This window comes from Peromyscus californicus, unplaced genomic scaffold (assembly GCF_007827085.1).
Source record: "Peromyscus californicus insignis strain IS unplaced genomic scaffold, ASM782708v3 Scaffold_15__1_contigs__length_86483966, whole genome shotgun sequence".
NCBI classification, from domain to species: domain Eukaryota; kingdom Metazoa; phylum Chordata; class Mammalia; order Rodentia; family Cricetidae; genus Peromyscus; species Peromyscus californicus.
The window spans coordinates 62,149,919-62,172,060 of record NW_026294447.1 but is presented as its reverse complement, the minus strand read 5'-3'; the positions used below and the strand labels follow the sequence as shown (position 1 = coordinate 62,172,060).

The 22,142-nt window shown below is 51.5% G+C and overlaps 1 protein-coding gene across 1 annotated transcript; it reads right to left on the bottom strand.

Annotated features, from left to right (window-relative positions):
* Window positions 1-5,240: 5,240 nt before the first annotated feature.
* Pld4 (phospholipase D family member 4) lies at window positions 5,241-12,995 on the bottom strand. The gene is made up of 11 exons (XM_052738223.1): window positions 12,903-12,995; window positions 11,064-11,150; window positions 10,364-10,530; window positions 9,800-9,983; window positions 9,390-9,510; window positions 8,769-8,896; window positions 7,296-7,496; window positions 6,523-6,662; window positions 6,243-6,408; window positions 6,062-6,158; window positions 5,241-5,791 (listed from the first exon to the last, which is right to left on the bottom strand). The coding sequence occupies exons 1-11, from the start codon at window positions 12,927-12,929 to the stop codon at window positions 5,589-5,591; spliced, it is 1,521 nt and encodes a 506-aa protein (XP_052594183.1). The 5' UTR covers window positions 12,930-12,995; the 3' UTR covers window positions 5,241-5,588.
* Between the last annotated feature and the right edge of the window lie 9,147 nt (window positions 12,996-22,142).

Sequence of the window (22,142 nt, the reverse complement as noted above, 5' to 3'; positions counted from 1 at the left end):
GTTGCGTAACTCCAGAAACCAGAGCTGAGCTTCATCTTAGAGAGACTGCCACTTCTCACGTGTTTGTCCACACCCATGGCCGGAGATCTCGATGGATACAGAAGAAGAAATTGGGGCTCTGAGTTCATGATAAGACACCCCTCCTGCCAGCTGGTCATCAGTGCTAGGATGGAGCATGGCATACAGAGTAGGGACAAGAGAGAGCAGTTGACCTGGAGGCTGAGCTGGGGGCTTGGCCCATCATCAGAAGTTGCTTTCACCCAAGTGGCCTTTCAGCAGTCTGCAGCGAATCCATATTACTAGAGCAAGGCCAGGGGTTTTCTGCAACCCCCAACTGCCCGCTGACACCCTGCTGGTATTCATTGTTTCCAGGGTACCACTGGAACCTGGACCCAGCTCCCTCCTGACGCACAGAGGCTCTTGGCAACAAGTATCGGTAGCTTTGGGGGGGGGCAGCCCCCAACTACCACCAGGGTAATGCAAGAAAGTCCACGAAGGCAGCCAGGGCTTAGGAAAAATTCTTACATATCTGAGGGCTAGACTTTTTCTATCTGAGGAGTAAATAATAAGGAAACACACATGCGTTCTGGTGATAACTTTCTCTTTTACTTCAACTTGAGAAATCCCCTCTCTGAAAATACCTGTCTCCACACAGTTACATCTCTTTATATACATTTTCCACACACACTTACACAGCCCCCTCTTCTCTTTGAAAATCTTTCTTGCTCTCTCTCCTGCCTCAGCTCCTTCTGCACACACACACACTCACACTCTAACACATACTCTCTCTAACACACACACTCACACTCTAACACACACACTCACACTCTAACACACACGCACACACACACACACTCACACTCTAACACACACTCTAACACACACACACACACACACACACACACACACACACACACGCACACACACTCACACTCTAACACACACACACACACACACACACACACACACACACACGCACACTGCCTGCTCTTTCCACAGTTCCTTCACATAGCTCTCTCTTCCTTCATGGCAGCAGTTCTTTCACCCAACTTTCCCCAGCCGTCTCCCCACACCGCCGCCACCGCCGCTGCCTCATAGTCAAACTCTGGACAATTATGTTACATTTTCATAGTCCAACCAATTCTCATAATCCAAGATAAGTCATGTAGTTTTTCTTAGGCTAGTAATGTCGCAATGACCCATGCATGTAGCTCTAAGTTGGTGAGGGATCCCAGACAGTAAACAAGTGACTGAACCTTGAGCCATCAGGACATATGCAGAAAGGGAGCTACTGCAAGAAACTGTGTCTCAATGTAAACAGCCAGGCCTTGATTTAGCAATAAACAACACTTGGGAATTAGTCTTTTAAATATTTTCTGCAGGGGCAGTTTAGTCTGCTTTGAATTTGTTCTGAAGTTCAAAATTAGCTGTCTGTGTAAAAGGCTGTCTTGGTGACTGAGAATCCTATGTCAGTCTGATAATGTAAAATATCCTAGTTCTGTGTCTATACATCAGAATTATACAGCCTAAACAGACTGAGAATCCTATGTCAGTCTGATAATGTAAAATATCCTAGTTCTGTTTCTATACATCAGAATTATACAGCCTAAACAGAAATCATCTTCCAGAACATCCACAGCTCTATGTGTGCCCAAAGATGGAATACATTCTGACATAAACACACGAGCAGTGGAGAACACTCATAGCAGTTCTTAGCGGAGAAATGTGGTGGCACATGAGAGAAATTACAGCCAGAGAACAACCGGTTTCCACAGCCAGTGACCCCATGGCCTGGCCAGATGGGGCTCCCCATCAGGTGGGTCTGGTGGGTCGACCTGTTAAACACTAGTTGTTACTGCTGTACATTCCCACGGCCGCTGCAAACAGGTGTTCCTTGTCTCAGACAGGATGGCTTGTGGCTTGACTAAGCTTTCCTGGAAGACTCGGCAAAGGGGGCGGTGCTGGCCACTCCCAAGGATGCCCTCAGAGGGCCAGAAGCGTGGCAGCTGACAGGTACAGGGAAATGGTCAGGGAAGAGAGGTTGGGCCTTCTCTCCATGTCCCCATGAGTAGCTACACAGTATGGGGGTGTCATCCAAGTTGAGGAGACTGAAAATTCTGGAAAACTGGTCAGCTTGTCATCCTTGACCAGGGTACCTAGCCTCCCTTTGGCCTGACTTCCAAACACCAGACAAACTTGGTGTGTGCCCAATGGCACAACAGAGAGTGTCTGTCTAGCACACATTTATGATCCCTAGCTTCTAAGGGTCATGAGTCCCTGCCTGTCTTAGGTGGGCCCTCTGTCCAAGGTTCCACAAGGCTGCCATCAGATGTAAGCAGGGGCCATGTCTTATTTCCAGATGGAAGGGTAGGAGCCACTGAGGTTGCCATGATTGCTGGCTGTGTCAGTTACCTGGGAGTGGGTGGGCACAACAGGCCTCAGCTTCTTGTTGCCTGGAGGCCACTGGGTACTCTATCACATGGACTTAACCACATAGCCATCAAGGGACAGACGCCCAGCCAGATGATGGTACATTCTCATGTCACTCAGCTGAGGAGGTGATGGAGGCGGAAGTTTCTGTGTCTGGACAGCAAAATTAATCCATAATTCTTATCTATGTTTAGTCACGTGGCTTGGTACCTTTTCTCAGTGTGGCGTTCTCATCTTGCTTCCTCTGTATCTGGTTGGCGACTCCTGACTCCGCCCTCCTTCTTCCCAGCATTATCAGTTTGGTTTTCCTGCCTATACTTCCTGCCTGGCTACTGGCCAATCAGTGTTTCATTAAACCAATTCGAGTGACAAATCTTTACAGTGTACAAGAGCATTATCCCACAGCAAGGTGACATCTCCTTGTATGTCCTTTTAGAGACAACAAGACATGAGTCTTGCCCACACTCAAGGTGAGAGTACATAGAGGTGTGAGTACCAGGAGCTGGGTACCACAGAGCCCATTAAGAGTTAGTTTGCCACATCAAGAAGGGCCATGTCATGGTACCATACCCCCAGGGTCTCCTAAGTCTGTCAAGCTGGGTCTCTTTTAGAACAGACCACGAAGTCTAGTACTGACACCAGTGAGTGAAACAGAACCTTCCTGGCCAAGCCAGCAGGACAGCATGAACCCGGATCTCTCCTGGAGCATGTCTGAGAGCCATGCAGGGCCCACAGAGCAAACCCATGTGTGCACTCTTAGAGGGCAGAGCTGGGGCAGGGGCAGACTCTGCTCCTGGGTGAGGTGTAACTCTCAGCAGGAGGACCTGGAACGTGGTGGGATGCTACAGGGAGCAGCCACAGCTGTGGCAGAGCTTGGCCTGGCTCATCCCCAGCAACTGTCGGGTCCTGCAAGGTTGTGTGGATTCCGGGCCTCAGGCAGCCACACTTTCAGATCTTCACACAATTGGTAGGGAGGCAGGCTGGGTTTAAGGGACCTTCTGCACAGATGGGGATGCTGGTGCCTGAGGTGTCCTTCAGGCAGGTGGGTTCAAGGGCACTGATGAAATAGCAGGAGGTTGACCCCTGCCTGGTGTGACCATGTTAGTTCTCCATGAGTGCAGACAGAGAGGGCAGAGGAGGCTATTGAAGACTCCAGAGGACCCTGGACTTCCGTTCAGGATCTTCACACCACCAAACCATCCTTGAGCTCCTGTCACTATATAACCCTTGGGACAGCAGCAGAGCAGGAGGCCCCGAGTCTTGGTCAGAAACAAGTGGGAGGTTGGGTGCTGAGGCAGGCTTCCAACTCAGTATCACACAGTCTAGCACCAAAAGCCAGGACTCCAGAGGGGTCAAGGACACCACAGGAAGGCTCACACAATCAACTAACCTGGGTTCATAGTGCTTCACTATGCACCTATGTTACAGGTGTGAAGCCTGGTCCTCTTATGGGACTCCTAACAGCAGGAACAGGGGCTGCCTCCGACTGTTTAACTGGCTTTTGGAACCCTACTCCTCATACTGGGTCTCCTTGCCCAGCCTTAATACATGGGGAGGTGCTCCAGTCTTACTGCAACTTGATGTGCCATGTTTTGTTGATACTCATAGGAGACCTGCTCTTTCCTGGATGGACATGGAAGAGGAAGGGATTAGGGAGTGGGGGAGGGAATGGGGAAGAAGTACTGGGAGGGGAGGGTGAGGGTGGGGGTCTTCGACCAGGATTAAAATAAATAGATTTTAAAAAGTCAGGACTCCATTCTAAACACGGCTTCATGACCTGCCTTGGCACACAGGATCGAGTGAGCTCCCATAGGCTGCATCCAGTCCTTCTGGATTGACGTCAAAAGTTCTAATACTGGTCTTCAGGATGCCACCCACTCTTTCTGGACAGGGTCCTGATCCCACCCCCATAATAGCCATGCCCCTGCAGCCCTGGCCTCATCCCTGTAGTCCCACCCTGTCCCACTTCCTCAGCCCTGTCCCCACACAACAGTGAGGCACAGTTCCAGCTCCTAATGAGGCTGGAAAGTGGGCTCCTCAGTTGCTCATACAGCTCATGCCCACCCCACATAGCCCCAGTTCTGAGGGCCAGGGGTGGACAAGACTTCCCTTCATGAACACAGGGCTTGGCAGGAGTGGCCATATTCATGAAGTCTTTGGGACTCCCTGCGGATGGAGAGGTTGCTTCGGGTGCTGGAACACTCTGCAGGACACCTTGCTTGTGAGACAGCATTGCTGTTTTGGGGTATCCAAAGAGGGATATCCTGAGGGATTCCTGATGGAGGTAGGCCTAGGGGGTGAATTTTTGTCCCTTGTAGGGGCTAAGTCTTCCTGATCCTGGGAGCACTTGCAGGCAGAGTCCTTGCCTGGGCAGGAGAGGCCTGTGGGTGCGGTCATGATAAAGCATTTCAGCATGCCCTTGGAGGCTGGCAGGAAATCAGGGCCCACACATAGTGAGAAAGTGACTCACAGGGAACAGGAATATGGCTCAGTAGGTAAAGCTCCTGCTGTGAACGCATGAGAAGCTGAATCTGGATCTCTAGCACCCAGGTTTAAGACAAGTGCCTTGTAATTCTAATGCTGGGGAGGCAGAAACAGGATTCCTGGGGCCTGTGGACGAGCTAGTCTAGCCAATCCAGCAAGCCCTAGGTTCAGAGGGAGACCCTGTCTGAAAAACTAAAGTGGAGGAAGACACCCAGTGCCAACCTTTGGCCACTGTACATGCATGGCATGTGGACCTGCATGAACATAGGTACACACACCCCAAACAAGAGTGGGGGATAAATGACACAGAAATGCCTACTCTGGACCTGGGTCGGGCCTGCAAGCCAGTGGCAGGGTTTTATTGGTGGTTATAGCCGGACAGCACTAACGTTACATCTGGGGACAGCCATAGCAACTGATCATGGATGGGCCAGAGAGGGAGAGCTGGGCTCTGGGGTCACTTATGTATGGTGGCTTTCTTTCCGTGTCACTGTGGGCCTTCCTCTGCTTTATCCCCTCCGTCCTTTATCCCGGAGCTCTGTCAGCAGCTGTTAGCCAGATGACGATCTCAGGCCCTGAGTGACGGACTTTTGCTTTCTAAGCTTCTAAGCTTGAGTGGAATGGAAGCCTGGTGTCCACCTAGAGCAGTAGGCCAGAGTCAAAGGGGTCAAGCCTCAGCCCCGCCAGGCACATTCCTTGCTTGGGATTTGACTGTCCAGGCCCATAGCATAGCGGGAACTCCAGTCGCGTTCAAAGATCCGCCTCAGCTGCTCCTGCACCGGGGTCACACCTGGCTGGGCATTGGGGGTCGTCTGGCTGACAACCAGGCCTACACCAGCGGTGCTGCTGAAGTAGTCTTCTGACCAGTTAGAGGTACCTGGAGGGAGAGAGACCCTGGTTCCTGAGCCTGTGTCCCCTGCAGTCCAGCCTGTGCTGTGGCCCTCGCCACAGGTTGAGGAGCAGCTCAGAACACTGATTAGTCTGTTGCCATCAGGTTGCAGACAGGGCAGCCCCTCATGTAGGCGCAGTCGGTTCTTTACCAGGACTTCACCTGGCAAGCTGGGCCGAGTGCGCGATTCCCAGAACATTCAAGTGCATCTCTCTTGTCCAGCTGTCTGTCCTCTCATGCCTTATCCCAGTCACTCACCTATATAGGCTGCCTTGTCTGTGACCATGAACTTGCTGTGGTTCACACGGCTGAATGGGATGTTGGAGTGATTGCCCACAGGCACAACGAAGATTTTCTTCCGAGAATAAGAGTGAGTTAGGGTGGGCAGGGTGGGAGAAGAAACTTCCTTTCCCCCCAACCCATAAGGTCAGCTTCTTACCACATCCACCGAGATGCCAGCTGAGGGGTTACTGAAAGCCTGCAGGGACCTCAGATAAGCGAACATGGTGGGGTCTGTGTTGAACCAGCAGCTGATCAGGAGGCGTACATGCACACCTCTACTGAAGGCCGCTGTCCGTAGTGCATTGTCCAGGACGGGCCAGTACCTGGGAAGAGGGGATCAGTGTTCTGCCTGAAACTGGGATGAGCAGGAGTCTCAGCTGGAGGCAAACTGTGCCTAGGAGCTGCCAGTCAGGAGGGTGGACCTCATCTAGACCCACCTGGCAGGGTGAGTGAAGCGTGTGGTAGGGAAGTACTCCATCACTGAGACGTAGATGAACTCGTGAGCACCCGCCATCACTCCCAGCACTGCGTCCAGATCCCGGGTGCGGCCATAGGGGCAGAATGAGGGTGGTGAGGCCTGTAGTGGGGGAGGCGTCTCTCAGAACACCGCCCCCTAGCTACCACCCTTGAATCAGGCTTTCCCTGGGTTCATGACTCCACTGCACACACTGCACACCCTGCATGGCCCTAAGAAACCCCATGTGGTGAGAGAGGCAGTCTCCCAATGCCCAGGGGTGCTCCTGAGGCTTGGGTAGGAGCCACTAAAGGCATCCTGGGTTCCAGGGGGCTGGCCTAACTGGTCATGGTCTGTCCTGCCTGGGAAGTAGACCTACTCTCTCCAGCTGGGCTCTACACATGTAAGGGGGCTCTGCTCCATCTGCCGCGGTCTCTGGTCTGGACCAGTGTCTGGGCTGACGTGGAGCTTTCCTCCACTGTGGTGGAAGGGTAGGTACTGTGATCGCCTTCCTCCCCTCAGAGTAAAGAGTAATTCGTGCTCTGGGCCTCTCCTACCCTCTCCAGAGCCCAGCCACTGCCTCTGGGCCCCCAAGCCCCCTCAACAGCCTGGAGATTCCTGGACCTCAGGTCTGCCACCTCGCAGCACCTCTCTCTCACTGTTGGTGCTGGCCCAGCATCCTGCGTGTCAATGCGGCCCAGTGTGGAGCCTGCCTCCTGCAGCAGCCCCAGGGCCATTATGGGTTAGCCATCTTACCGAGAAGTAGGCTGTGGTGGGAACCCCATCAAAGAGACCTCGCAAGGGATGGAAGCGGTTGATGTGGGATGAGAAGTTCCGAGGCCAGGTTTTAGGGAGAACAGCTTGGGGAGCCCCTAGCACCCAGTAGGTCTGGAATGTTTTCTCAAGGTCTTGAGCCAGTTGGCTGCAGTTGTAGATGATAGCACCCAGCTCCTTCACCTGCAGGGATCAGGGTCAGTAGACATGGAGAGTAAAGATCCCTTGGGGTTGTGTGGAAACCACCAGGGATGTAAGGCAGGGCGCAATTCCTGTTCAGCTGGCAGCCACTAGGCAGCATCAACTCCAGGGTGGGATAGGGGCACCAGGGTCCCTGTTTTCCTTAACACTATTCCAAAGAAAATACAGTAGAAAATGCATGAAAACACAAAGGAAACAAAACCATTGTTAAATTCAGTCGAGCCATAGCTCCTGATGTTTATATCTACCGTTTGCACTAACAGCTGTGTGTGTAGGTGTGTGCATGTATGAACGTGTTGACATAGATTGAACCCAGGGATGTGCAGATGCTAATCACATACTGTTCTACTGTTCTACTCAAGTCTTTGAAATCATCACTTCTAAAAAGTCTTGGGCTTTGTAATCTGCATTTACTTTCTGTACACGTGTATGTACATGCGAGCAAGTGTGTCCATGTGTGTGCAGGTACATGTGCACGTGTGGAAACCAGAAGACAAACTTAGGTGTCATACTCCTGGAGGTGTCTACCTTGTTGATGATTATGATTATTTTATGTGTATGACTATGGTTTGCCTACATGTATGCCTGTGTGTGCCTGGTGCTTCCAGAGGCCAGAAGAAGGCATCAGATCCCCTGGAACTAATTACAGTTTATTGTGAGCTGCCATGTGGCTGTTGGGAATAGAACCTCAGTCCTCTGGAAGATCAGCCAGTGCTCTTAGCTGATGAGCCATCTCTTCAGGCCTCCATCTTGCTTTCTGAGAAAAGGCCTCTCACTGGGACCTGGGGCTTGCTGATAGGCTGGCCAGCGAGCCCCAGGGATCCACCAGTCTCCACTTCCCCCAACACTGGGACCTCAAGTGTTTGCTCCCATCCCAGCTGTTCACATGGATTCTAAGGCTAGAACTCAGGTTCTTACGCAAGGCAAGCACCTCACCGATTGAACTGTCTCCCCAACACTGTGAGCTGTGTTTCCCCTGTGAGCGGTGACCTGAGTGTCTGTCCAAGTTCTTAAAAGCTGTTCCAGGGCCCGAGTGCAAGGTCGTGTAAAATTTTATAACTGGTTATAATCTTATAACAGCTCTATGATTGGTCCCCACTATGGAGGCATGACAAAATTGGCATGTGACCCAAGTTTCTGCTTGCTAACTTCTCATAATACCAGTTTCCTTCGGATTTCTGAGGACACAATCATAGCCCCTGAGGATGGAGAGAAGCTGCTCCTGGGCCCCCATCCCTGGGTCTTGGAACCCACCTGAGCCAGGGACCGCCAGTCCATGTTGGCACTGCCCACGAAGACATGCTGCCCATCCACGACCCAGAATTTGGAGTGTAGGACACCTCCTGTAAATTGCCTCATGGGAACCTGTCGTATCTGGGCACCTGTGATAATAGATAGATAGAAAGATAGATAGATAGATAGATAGATAGATAGATAGATAGATAGATAGATAGATAGATAGATAGATAGACAGATAGACAGACAGATAGCTGGCTCTTCAATGCTGGCTTCAGCACAGCCTAACAGAGACATGTGCCTTTGAGTTCACTCGTTCACCCTCAGAACGACCTTGCTGATCAAGGCTGTTGCGGTGAGGAAGCAAAGGCACAGGCTGACCTGAGATTCCTCTAGGCGGTCCAGCTCCAGAGCCGTGGTGATGGCTATGCCGACCGCCTCGTGTTTTTCACGGTAGCCTCTATCCCAAGGCTTTATCTAGGTCCCCCTTCTCTGCCCCGTAGACCCTGGGCTCAAGTCCTCCAGGGTCCTAGCAAATAGAGGAGCTTGCCCACACACCTCGCAATCCTGCTTGCCTTTGACTTTGTCCCATGGTGCCAGCCACACAGTGGAGCCGAACCTCAACATGCAGACACCTACCGTGGGCAGCCAAGACCTGGAGGTCAGTGGATGTCCTGGCCAGTGTTGGGCTGTGGGTGGCCACTGCCAGGGAGATGTTCCTAGTCAGGAGCTGTTGAAACTTCTGTAGAAGGGCCTCTCCCTGAAAGGCCAAGCCAGCATGAGAAGCTGCCCCAGGCTGGCCCCTTTCACAGCTCAAGGTAGGCCAAGTCTTGGCCCATGACTAGAAGCCAAATCAATGACATCATGCACAGCCAAGTGCTCTATCCCAGTCCCTCTGCCCCCACCCCCAGGAGCCACCAACGGGGGGCGGGGGTATGTGGCCTTGCTGCTCTACATCAGCCCCAACCCAGAGCTGAGCCCTGTGCCCGGCTGAGCCTGACTTGCTGAGTGCAAAAAAGCAAAACCAGAAAGTAAAACCAAGGACCAACCAGCTGGGAAGATGAGTCATTGACTCCAATGTCCGGTCCAGTGAGCGACCAATAGTATGAGGCAACATGGACGCTCTCCTGAGCAGAGTCTAGAAGCTGCAGCCAAGCCTGGGCCAGGGGCTGGGCAGCAGGGCTGCCAGATGCAAATGGCAAGTCCTGGGGGATGCTTTCCACAAGGATGAGCCTGGGAACAGAACCAAAAGGGGCCCAGTCAGCGATTTGCTCCATTCCTGCTGCCCAACTGGAGGGACTGCCCCAGTGCAGCTCCAGGGCCCTAACCCAGGTCAAAGGTACAGAAGAAGGGACAGTAAAGTGGGAAGGGTTAGCCTGAGCCCCGCAAACCCTGAGTGTGGGGATACTTAGGAGAATTTACAGTGAGGCTCCTGAGGGAGGGCATGCTCAGCCTAGAAGAGGTCACGAGGAATTCCCTTGGGGGAATCCAGGTTCCATTCCTGGGATGATCAAGGCCTCTCTGTGACCTATATCACCCGCTTAGGGACCCACTGATGCACCCAGCCAGGACACATACCCCCACAACCCCGAGAGCCCCCAGTGTTCACTCACTGACAGGAGTTACTCTGCTGCCCAGCGTCTCCTCCCAGGACCTCCCAGGACCTGGAGGGCACTTCCTTAGGGCACATCTGATGACTGGTGAGGGAAATGGGCACTTGCCCCAGGATCAAGGTGAGAGTCACAAAGCTGAGCCCCAGTACGGCCAGCATCCCCAGTACCTGCAGGAGGAGACATCCCCACAGACTTCCTAGGCGCCAAGACATCTCTCCCTATACTGTAAGAGATAATGTCCAGGCTTCTGGGGGTAAGCAAGGGGAGATGAGGGATACATAGAGCAAGGCCTGGGGTCGGTGGTCTGCAGTTCTACCTGCAGTGATGAGGCATGGACAAGATATGCAGCAGTCCAGATGGCCTTGGTCTGGCCTGGCACATACACCACCACCACCACCACCACCATTATCACCATGACCACCACCACCATTATCACCATGACCACCACCACCACCATTATCACCATGACCACCACCACCACCACCACCACCACCACCACCACCACCACCACCACCATGACCACCATGACCACAACCACCACCACCACCACCAGGCTGGTTTTGTACCCTTTAATCAAGCCCTAGAACCTAATATTTAGGAAACTTAAAATTTGAACGTGGTTCTGTTTGGAAATTGGGTTCAAACTTGTTTTTAGAATGCTGAGTCCCCAGCCAGCCCTCCCTTAGGTTCACCTGCCTACCATGACAGCTCTGCTGTGTGGACCATGGGGTGAAGCATAGCGTGGCCACTTGGGGACCTCCATTGCTGTCTGGAGAGGTGCCAGCATCTGTACAGAACAGTGTGTGTCACCAGCAACCCCAGCTCCATGGTATCACCTCCTTAAGCAGTCCCTACAGATGCACACTCCAACGCTCAGATGCCAATCACAGCTCAGATATGGGGCCAGCCCAGACTCCAGACCCCAGGCATCTGGCCTACAGATGAGGTCTTCTGTGGGCCCCATTCAGGCTGTGTGCTGCTTGTCCCCGCTGGCTCCCCTTGGTCTCCCCTGATGCGGGTGTCTTGAGCGTATGTGTCTCGGTTCCTTGTTCCAACCACAAGTGAAACCAGGTCTGAAAGTACCATTTCTGCTTTGGCTGCCTCATCCACTCTTTCTTATTAGCCATGAACAGCTGCTTCCCTTCCCCAGCTGGCCCCCTGTTTTGGCCCCAGGATGGACAGCTGGCCGAAAAGTGGGGCACGACAGAAGGGCCACCGAGAGCTGAGTCTGGACCCCTGCACTGCTGTCCAGGGCAGGGTACCAGAAGGGATGCTGCAGCTAGGTGGGATGGAGAACTTGCTTTGTGCGCTCAGAATGGTCACTCTACAGAGCCGAGGCAGCCCCTCAGGAGGCCCTGAAGCTCTGAGTGCGGCCTCAGATGGGGAAATCCTGTCACAGCAAATGGGTCACCCAGCCCTGGCAAAGACACCCATAAGGACAGGAGCTGACATCACTCCCAGCCTAGATGCCTTGGATGATTGTAGGTGGCTGGGTGTTGGGATCTGGGGGCTTCTTCAGCTCTGTGGGTCAGTAGGCCCCATCCCACTGTCCACTAGGAGTTGTGCTGGAAGGCAGCCTACAGAGAATGTGGCTAGCCTCAGCACAGGGAGTGGACTCCATGAGCCAGGCCTGGGGCTGTGTCTGCCCTGGAGCACAGTGTTACAGGGAAGTGGAGCCTAGAAACCACAGTAAGAGCATGGAGTTGTGTGTGGGTGTGTGTGTGCTGAGGAAGAGTCACCCACAGAGGCCCAGCACCCTCTTACCAGAGTTCCCAGAAGTGGGGAGTCAGGAGGTCACTTCCACCCCAGAGCAGTGCTCATGCTCTTGGAGCTACCCTAACTCACAGGGGGCAGCTCAGGTGACTTGGGCAGCTCTGGAAGCCCAGCTTCTGGCTTCTACCCATCTTTATAACTTCCAGGAGAGGCATAGACATGAGGTTCTGGGCCAGGGTCACTAGAGATAGCCCTCACAGAGCTGCTGGCCCACCTTTCCTGGCTCCTCTGAGAGAAGGTTCTCACTCCCTAAAGTACCTGGACTGACAGGAGGACAAGAACACAGCAGCCCTAACCTAGGACCTCCAAGGGCCACAGGGCTCTGACCTCTTTCTGGCCACTGGGAACTACTCTGAGGCCAGGGAAGGAGAGCCAGGAAGGGTGGCTCTAAGTAGCTGCAGATCTGTCCCATCTTGGGGCTCTGGATCTTTCTCATCCTTTGAGTGGGGCTGTCTACCTAGAATCACTCTCTGGTACTGGCATCTCAGGAGTGGGGTGAGCTGGGAGCTGGGTTTTTGAGCCTCCCTAGCCTTAAAGGCTGGAGTTCCTGCCCTGTGGGCTAAGCTGCAGGACAGGATTTGGCTGCCCAGTGACTGGAGACCCTGGTATCCAGGTCCTGGATTCATAGATTAAGCAAAGAGTGGTTGTCTGCAGGCCAATCTGGGTGTTTTGTGGGATATGGGGTGCTGGGAGGATGGAGCTGTGGGAAGTAGACAGAAGCCCCTCCCGAGGTCCTCTGTCTGGCCCCAGCCTGGCTGACACTTACCTCTAGGTGCCCTGGCTTGTCCATCATGCCTCCAGCCACCGTCTGCAGGCTTTGCTTGTGCGGCACCTGCCTGCTCTCTGGCCTGTTGCTTCCCCTTCCATCCACTTCCTCTCTGTTCTGAGCACCCCACCCCCACCTCAGGACCAAGTGGGCCTCTAGAGGGTGGAGCTGAGAACTTTCTCCTCTAGAGAAAATCTACCCTGCCTACTCCTAGAGAGGGCCCCTCGGTCACATGCCTAATGTCAGAATTAAGTTTGACTGTAGGCACCAGGGACTCAAGTGAGAGTGGTTCAAACAGCATCACGAGCTAATTGACAGATTGGTCCATTGATACATTCGTGATGGGTAGACTAGTGGGAGGAGGTGGAGACTGTGGAAAATGGGGCCTGATTGGAGGCTGTAGGTTTCTGGGTGGGGGCAGAACTTTGCAGGCCATATCTTGTATTATTGTGTACCTGGGTTCTTCATCTCTCTCTGCTTCCTGGCTGCCTCAGAGCAAGCTGCTTCCCTTTTCCTTGCTCCTGTCTCTATGCCTGGCCTCACTATGGGTCCACAGCAATGGCAACAGCTGACCATGGGTTGAAACCTCCAAAGCTGTGAGCCAAAATAAGTCCTTCATTCTTTAAATGGTTTGCCTTAGGTGTGTGTCACAATGAAGAGAAACTGACTGACCCACTAACCATACCCAGGACTCATGTCTGGAGGAGTTACCAGTGCCACAGTCACTGGGAATCTAGCTTTCAGCCTCCAAACCCTGGGATCCAAACTTCACAGCCTTAAAATGGCTTTTGAAGCTCAGCCATCACCTCCATGTCCTTAGGAGACAATGAAGCACACCTAGAGGAGATCTCTGGGGGTTGAACAAGGTACTTCCATTTATCTATTACCTACAACTTGATCTAGACTTGGTCACAGGGCCAGACCTAGCTGCAAGGGAAGCTGGGATGTGGAGGCAGCCATGACCCACCCTGCTGAGGAATTCAGGTGAGGCTGTTCCCTGGTCTGACCATAAAAGTAGGGTGGCTAGTGGCTCCTTGCAGGGATTCTGTCTCCCCTCACGCTCCAAGATGGACCTCCTGAAGGCCAAACCTCGTTGCCTTTAGATCAGGGTCTTGAGAACAGCCCCTACTTTGAATGGGGTCTAGGTTGACTTCCCTCCTCCTCCTCGGCAGGCAAATGGGCCTCTATTCAGGGTCTGGCCTCAGATTGTCCTCAGGGGAAGGAGGCCAACTTCACAGGGTGGGTAGCATTCCTGAGGGCAGGGCCTGACCTCAGTGACCTGTGTCGAGAAAGTGCATGGAAGAGTCCCATCCTTCACTTCCTGTGGGATAACTTTGGAGTTGGTTATCCTCTTTAGGACACAGAAGGTGGCCTCTTCAGGTTAAGCCACTGCGTGCCTGAATACCACTGTGTTCCAGGTACACACCCTGAGGGATGGTTCTTCAGGGATTTTGAATGAAACAGACCACAATAACCATGGCAGGATAGAACTCGGTCGGTGTCTTCTTGTACTGGTCAGTGGAACAGGGGCTTTCCTCCTGAAGGCAGGGCAGGGCAGGCAGGGAACCTTAGGTTTCCTGAAGCTCTCAATAAGTAGTTTTCAGGTATAGAAGAACTGACTGGCCCTGCGGCTTCAAGGAAGCCCAAGCCCGTCAGCCACAGCTCCTCTCCTCTGCCACATCTTAGGCAGGACTGGGTGTGGCATGTGGCACCACCTTGGGATAGATTCAGCTTGAGTCTATCTAAGGGAGCCTGGGGACCCATAGGGGCTGGTGGACACCCAGCACAGGTCTTTTGGCAACATGACGACTGGAAGCTTGGTGACACCCTGTGTCCAGATTGCCTCGGACAAACAGATTGGTTTTGATCATTGGAGACTGAAGGAGACCAACTGTCCATGAGGACCCAAGTGAGACCCACTTGTCCCCACTTGTCCCCACACCCCGAGGAGCTGGTCTTTCTCCAGCCTTTGCTTTGTGGAGCAGCCTGACTCTTCCCTCATGGTCCTTCCTGGCCACTCAGAGTTCGGCAGACTTCAGCTTCACCACACAGCATCTAAACAGCTGGGATGCTGAACCATCTTTGGGGTTTGTTTTTTCTCATGCCACATTGTAGGACAAAGTGGCCACAGAGAAAATGTCAGGACAAAACAGACTCCTCTGGCTTACAGACAGACAGACACACACACACAGAACCCCTGAAGTGCATGCACACACACACACACACACACACACACACACACACACACACACACACAACCACTAAAGTGCATGAGGCTGCTGCTGGTGAAATCGCCCTGTTTTGTTTGATCACAGGTTGATGGAGCACACTCTAGGACTGATTCAGAATGCAGCAGGGTGACTCCATCAGCATGATATCACCATCACAAGTACAACATGCTGTGCATAAAGAACAGGCCACACTTTCACAGGATGGGCAATGCTGTAGGCTGATTCACGCCAGTGTCACACACACATGTGAGTCATAGGCTGGCTCCTGATGGCGGCTGTGGAGTCCCTGGGTGTGAGGAAGCTTCCAGCTCCCTTGTCTTCTCAGCTGTGGCATGTGCTCTCTCCTTGACTGACATGCCTTTGTTCACCGGCCTTTAACACCCCGCGTTGAGCTTGATTTCCTAAGCTTTCCCTCGATGCTTAAAAGAAGAAACAGAAGGCGGGGTCTTTGTTGTTTTTGTTTATGACAGGGTCTCACAAAGCCCAGGGCGACCACAGAACTGCCCGTGTAGCTGGGAATCACCTTGAACTTCTGATCCTCCTGCCTCCACCTCCAGAGCGCTACAACAGCAGGCACCATGACGGCTGTCTGGCCAACGCCAGGTAAGCGGTCTGCAGACAGCACACCCCAGCCTCCTTCATGCCCTTTTCCTTTTTCGTTGTTGAAATTAATGAATCTTTTTAACACTTGCTTGATCTTGTATGTCCAATGGTTTGGAAGTGATATAGTATTTTCTTTTAAAAATACGCGGTTTTCATTTTTTTATACAAAAAGGTTTGTGAGGGTTGCTTTGGTGTTGGGGGTTGTAAAAGAGTGTTTTATTATGATTCTTGCTTTATTGACATTAGGACAAATCAGAAGTCTTCAACTCTGGTGTCAGGAAATAAACACATGGTTGTATCACACCAAACAGCTTAATCTGCTGTTTCTGTGGTAACAGTAACAGCAGTAATAAAACAAGCTATGACAGAGGACAGCGCCGATGGGTATCCTGGCACTCTGCTCAGTGCAAAGCCTGCCACATGAGCTTTCGCCTTCACACTCTTGAGCCTGGGTCTGGCCAATTCCTGAGGTCCCTTCAAAGCATCTTTTCTAATCACAGTGCAATATACTCCCTCCTCATCTTCTTCCTCCTCTTCATCTTCTTTTTCTAGAAAGGGGCTCATTTTGTAGTCCGAGCTGGTCTGGAACTCACTATATAGAACCAGGCTGGCCTTGAACTTATAGAGATCCTCCTGCTTCTGCTTCTCCAGGGCTAGGATTTGTAGCAGGCTTTCTTGGACCACCAGACCCCTAATCATGACATGGAGACTTATTGTTAATTATGAATGCTCGGCCTTAGCTTAGGCTTGTTTCTAGCTGGCTTTTTTTTTCTTTAACTCAACCCATTTCTATTCATATGTGTGCTGTCCTGAAGCTCATTTACCTCATCTGTGTACTGTCCATCCTGCTTTCCTGCCTCCTCCAGTTGGCTCCCCTTTTCTCTCTACCCTCCAGCTCTGCCTACGCCTCCTCTGCCTAGCTATCGGCCATTCAGCTTTTTATTAGACCAATCAGGTGTCTTAGGCAGCAAGGTAAAACAGCAACGCATCTTTACATAATTAAACAAATGCAGCACATCTTTAGAAGGCTAAACAATTATTCTGCAACACAAACAAATGCAATACAGCTTTACTTAGTTAAACAAATATTCTATTCTACAACAAGGATTAAGGGTGTGCAGTGTCACATCCAGCTACTTTTTGTTTTTGAGGCAGGGTCTTACTATGCAGACCTGAAATCCTCATCCTCATGCTTCAGCTGCCCGTGTGTCAGGTGACAGGTGTGAACCACCAAAATGACTTTATGGCATATGGTTAATCCTCTGGTAGGGTCACAATTTCATGGCATTATTGAGAAAGGCTAGAAACTTCTGGAGATTGGGCCTGGCTGGTGGCAGCTGGTCACTGAGGGTATATTCCTAGGATCTGAACCTCTTCCCAGGCCAGTTCCTCTCCCTCTGCCTGCTTCCTAGCTGCTGGGAGGTGAACAGTTGCCTCTGCCACAAGCTCCCACACTATGGTGTTCTGCTTGGCCCCCAGCCCAAAGCAGTGGACCCAGCTAACCTTGACTGGGCCTTTTCTTTTCAGCAGTGCAAAGGATCAAACCCAGCATCTCCTATGTGCTTGACCTTGAACCAAAATGTGAGAAACCAAGAACCAAAGCAAAACTCTCTCCCTTACACCATCGGCAGGTATCACGTCATGGTGTCAAAAGGCCATCTCAGAGGTTTTTTCAGTATTTTCATTTGTACTTTTCTTGGTTGGGTTATTGGACTCATGGGTTTATAGTTTTCATCATACTTGGAAATTATTTTGTCATTGTTTCTTTGAACATTTTTTTCTGTCATGATTTTTTCTGGAATTGTGGTTACTTATAAGTTGGATTTCTGTTTTTTCTTTTTTCCCAAGACAGGGTTTCTCTGTGTAGCCCTGTCTGTCCTGAAACTCACTCTATAGACCAGGCTGGCCTCAGACTCAGAGATCTGTCTGCCTCTGCCTCCTGAGTGCTGAGATGAAAGGTGTGTGCCACCGCTGTCCTGCTTAAATTGGATTTCTTGGTGTTATCACATAAACTGTGAATGCTTCGTTGTTTTCTTCTGTGATGCATTTTTGAGTGTTGTTCATGCTTTATCTACAATATATGAAAGTGTTACAGTTCAAATAAATGTTGGGGTTAAATGGCAAGGTCAGGGACGTGAGGAAATAAATAAGAAGGCTTCATCTGGATATGAGGTACCCACGCTAACCAGAGGAAGGTCGGGGCTCTGGGAAAACTACAAAGCAAGTTTCAGCTGGCTCCTCACGACTCCCTTCCTGGGGAGCACACAAGGGCACTGCTCTTCCTTCTAGCCAACTTCTCAGTTTATGGGGCTTTACATCTTTATTACATTATTATATACTTTCCTGCATCCAATGCATCTAACTGCAACACAGTGAATTGTGGGTAAGGAGGACTTCTGAGATTCCAGGAAGACCACCCAGACCACCACAGGAGTGGACACAGGCAGCAGAAATGGTAAACAGAGGCACCTGAGACAGTCCTTTGCTGTTGCCCCTGCTCCATCGGCTCTCCACCCACTTCTGCTTTCTTATCTACCGAAAAATAAACTCTGACTACTGCCTAACCCACCCGTGCCCAGCGTGAATTCTGCTTCAGAAGTGCAAAGAACAAAGACTGGGGTGGCAGGGAATCCTGGAGGATAATCTTTCCATTCATAACAAAAACAGCAAAGCACGACACTTTCTTATGACATGTCTCCCTGCTGGACTCACATCCACTACATTCTTTGTGTGTGTGTGTGTGTGTGTGTGTGTGTGTGTGTGTGTGTGTGTGTGCACTTTTGCATGCTGGGTCACTTTTGACATGTTATTGGGTGCTGGATTTTGTTGTATCCTCCGAATGAATACTGACTTTATCCTGCCAAAGCTGTCCTCTTGAGACTTGCCTGTAAGCACCACTGGGGTGGTTACTAAGCCACTGAAGACTAAGGCCCGTGTCCTGTGTGCCTGTCCTGAGCTCTCTTTTCTAAATGGTGACCTGTGTACAGCCTCCATCCCTGCCCACTGCTGGCCTCCATAGCCTTCTGCAGTTTCTCGCACAGGCGCAGGTCACAGACAATCTAGGCAGCCCAGAGCTTGCTCTCTCCCACGCTCTCCTTGCCGCATGGGGTTGCATTGTCCTCCTTACTGTGACATTTCTCTCCTCAGCAGGGTACCATGATGTCTGGGGTAACTAGCCCTTCCCATGCCATAGAGGGCAGCTATCAGCTCACTCGTCCCTTCAGGAGGATGACAGTCCTGCTCTGTCTGTTGTCCCATATCTGAAAGCTGCTGTGTGTGTGTGTGTGTGCGTGTGCGTGTGCGTGTGCGTGTGCGTGTGCGTGTGCGTGTGTGTGTGTGTGTGTGTGTGTGTGTGTGTGTTGGGGGGAGGGGGTAGTCTGTCCTGTCATCCCCATGACTCCTCGTTGTGGTTTGAATCTGGACTGTCCCCTCACAGGCTCATGATCTGGCTACTTGGACCCCAGCAGGTAAGACTGTTTTTGGAGACTGTGGATGCAGCAAGTGGGGCCTGGTTGGCAGAAGCGGAACTGTAGGGTCTTTGGAGGTGACAGCTCAGGCCTGGTTCTGTTCGCTCTCTGATCTGTCAAGAACTGCCTGGAGAGCTGGCTCAGTGTTTGAGACCAGATTTAGTTAACAGCTAACAAACATCTTAATTCCAGTTCCAGATGATCCAACGGCCCCTTCTGCTCTCCACTGGCATGCACAAGTGCATACATAAACGGAGGCAGAACACCGACATGCACAATTTTTAAACAAAGCAAACATCTGCTGCTCCCTGGCTTAGGCTGCCACCTGGTGGCAACATCTGAATTTCAGCAATGGCTTTTTATTTCCTTTTTAAAAAAAATAATTATTTCTTCTCTCATATATTAAATCCTGATGGGCAGTTTCCCTTCCCTCCTCTCTTCCGAGTCCCTCCTCCACCTCCCCTCTCTCCCAGACCCACTCCTTCTCTGTTTCCCTTCAGAAAAGAGCAGGTCTCCTGGGGATACCAACCAAACACAGCATGACAAGTTACAATCTGACCGGCACCTATCCTGTAGAGACCCACAGAAGTTTCCTAGTGAGAACTTACTCAGGGTCCGAGAATCTGAGTCTGCTTTACCCCGCAGGGCTGCATAAGGGGATGGATTTGACCACGGGCGTGGTGAGCAGGTGGTTGGAAGGGTCTACACAGGGTCTACACGTGGCTGTGCAATGTGCTTTGATCTAGCAAGGGGGAGGTCTTTTGCCTGCCCTTTGGCGTTGTTATAAAAAGCCCTTTTGAAGAGGCAGAAGGGGCTAGTGGGTTTTGACCCAGGTCCTCCTGAAGCTATCCTGTGTTTCTGTCTGTCTCCTCTTCACTATCTTTCTATCTAAAAGTTTCTTATCCCTCTCTCCTCCTCATAGGAACTCTTTTAAAAGGTGGGAGCTGGCCTCCCACAATGTCCTCACATTAAGGTTGGACAAGGCAACCCAGTAGGAGAAAAGGGGTCCCAAGAGGAGGCAAAAGAATCAGAGACACCCCCACTCCCACTGTTAGGAGTCCCACAAGAACACCAAGCTACACAACCATAACATAAATGCAGAAGACCTAGGTCAGACCCATACGGGCTCCCTGGTTGTCACTTACTCTCTGTGAGCCCTGGTTAGTTGATTCTGTGAGCTGTGTTCCTGTGGTGTCCTTGACCCCTCTGGCTCCTACAATCCTTCCTCCTCCTCCTCCATGGGATTCCTGAGCTCCACCTAATGTTTGGCTGTGGGTCTCTGCATCTGCCCCCATTAGCTGCTGTATGAAGCCGCTCTGGTGATGGTTATGCTAGGCTCTGGTCTATGAGTATAGCAGAGTATCTTTTTTTTTTTCCTGCCAGTCATGTTGAGTTGTATCCTAGGTCTCTGGGTTATCCAGTCTCTGGCTCCTGGCCCTCTGGGCAGTGTCAGGAGTGGGATCCGTTTTGTGGCGTGGGTCTCAAGCTGGACCAGTCACCGGTTGGCCACTCCCATAAGATCTGTGCCACCTTTACCCCAGCACATCTTGTAGGCAGGACAAATTGTAGGTGGAAGGTTTTGTGGCTGAGTTGGTGTCCCAGTCCCTCCACTGGAAGCCTTGCCTGGTTACAGAAGATGGTTGATTCAGGCTCCATATTCCCCCATTGCTAGGAGTCCTCACTAGGGTCCCCCTTGTAGACTCCAGGGAGTTTCCATTACACTAGGCTTCCAGCTCACCCCACAAATGCTCCCCAATTCCAGTCATCTTTCTTCCCATCCCTCCCTGCCCCAACCTGATCTCTCCTGTTCCCATCCCCACCCACCCCTAGTCCACCCATGAAATCTATTCTATTTCCCCTTCCCAGAGAGATCTATTCAACCCCCATCGAGCCTTCCTTGTTACTTAGCCTCTCTGGGTCTGTGGACTGGAGCATGGTTATCCTTTACTTTACAACTAATATCCACTTATAAGTGAGCAATATCATGTTTGTCTTTCTGGGTCTGGGTTACCTCACTCAGGATGATATTTTCTAGTTCTATTTGCCTGCAAATTTCATGATGTCTTTAAGGTCAAAAACCAAACACAACTGGCAAAAAAAAAAAAAAAAATGAAATGATTCTAATGATGTTCTGCTATACTTATAGATTGGTGCCTTGTCCAACCATCATCAGAGAGGCTTCCTCCAGCAGCTGATGGGAGTAGATAGAGAGACCCACAGCAGCCAAATATTAGACAGAGCTTGGGGAACCCCTCAGAAGAGGGGGAGGAAGACTTGTAGGAGCCAGAGGGGTCGAGGACACCAGGAGAACATGGCCCACAGAATCAACTAAGCAGGGCTCCTAGAGGTCACAGAGACTGGAGGGGCAGTCAAGGAGCCTGCCTGGGTCTGTGCCAGGTGCTTTGCACATACACTGTGGCTGTTTGGCTTGGGACTTTTCAGTGGGAGGGGAAGTGTCTCTGGCTCTTCCGCCTGCTCTTAGGACCCTTTTCCTGTTTACTGGGTTGCCTCGCCCAGTCTTGATGTGAAGGTTTTTGCCTAGTCTTGTTCCATCTTGTTATGTCATGTTTAGTTGACATCTCTGGGAGGCCTGCTCTTTTCTGAAGGGAAACTGAGGAGCAGTGGATCTGCAGGAGAAGGGAGGTAGTGGGGTAACTGGGAGGAGAGGGGGCTGCAGTAGGGATTATTGTACGAATGAATTTTTAAACACACGCACACACACACACATATACACGCACACATACACATACATATACATACATACAGGGTCTTGTTGTATAGCCCTGGCTGGCCTCAAACTGAGAGATCCCTGCCTCCCAAGTTCTTGGTTCAAAGGCATAAGCATAGTTGGTGTCTTGAACCCACAAAGAGATTCCTTGTGTCAAGACAACACAGCTACCCCAACACCATCCCCAGAGAGCCAAGGCGGCAGACGCGGG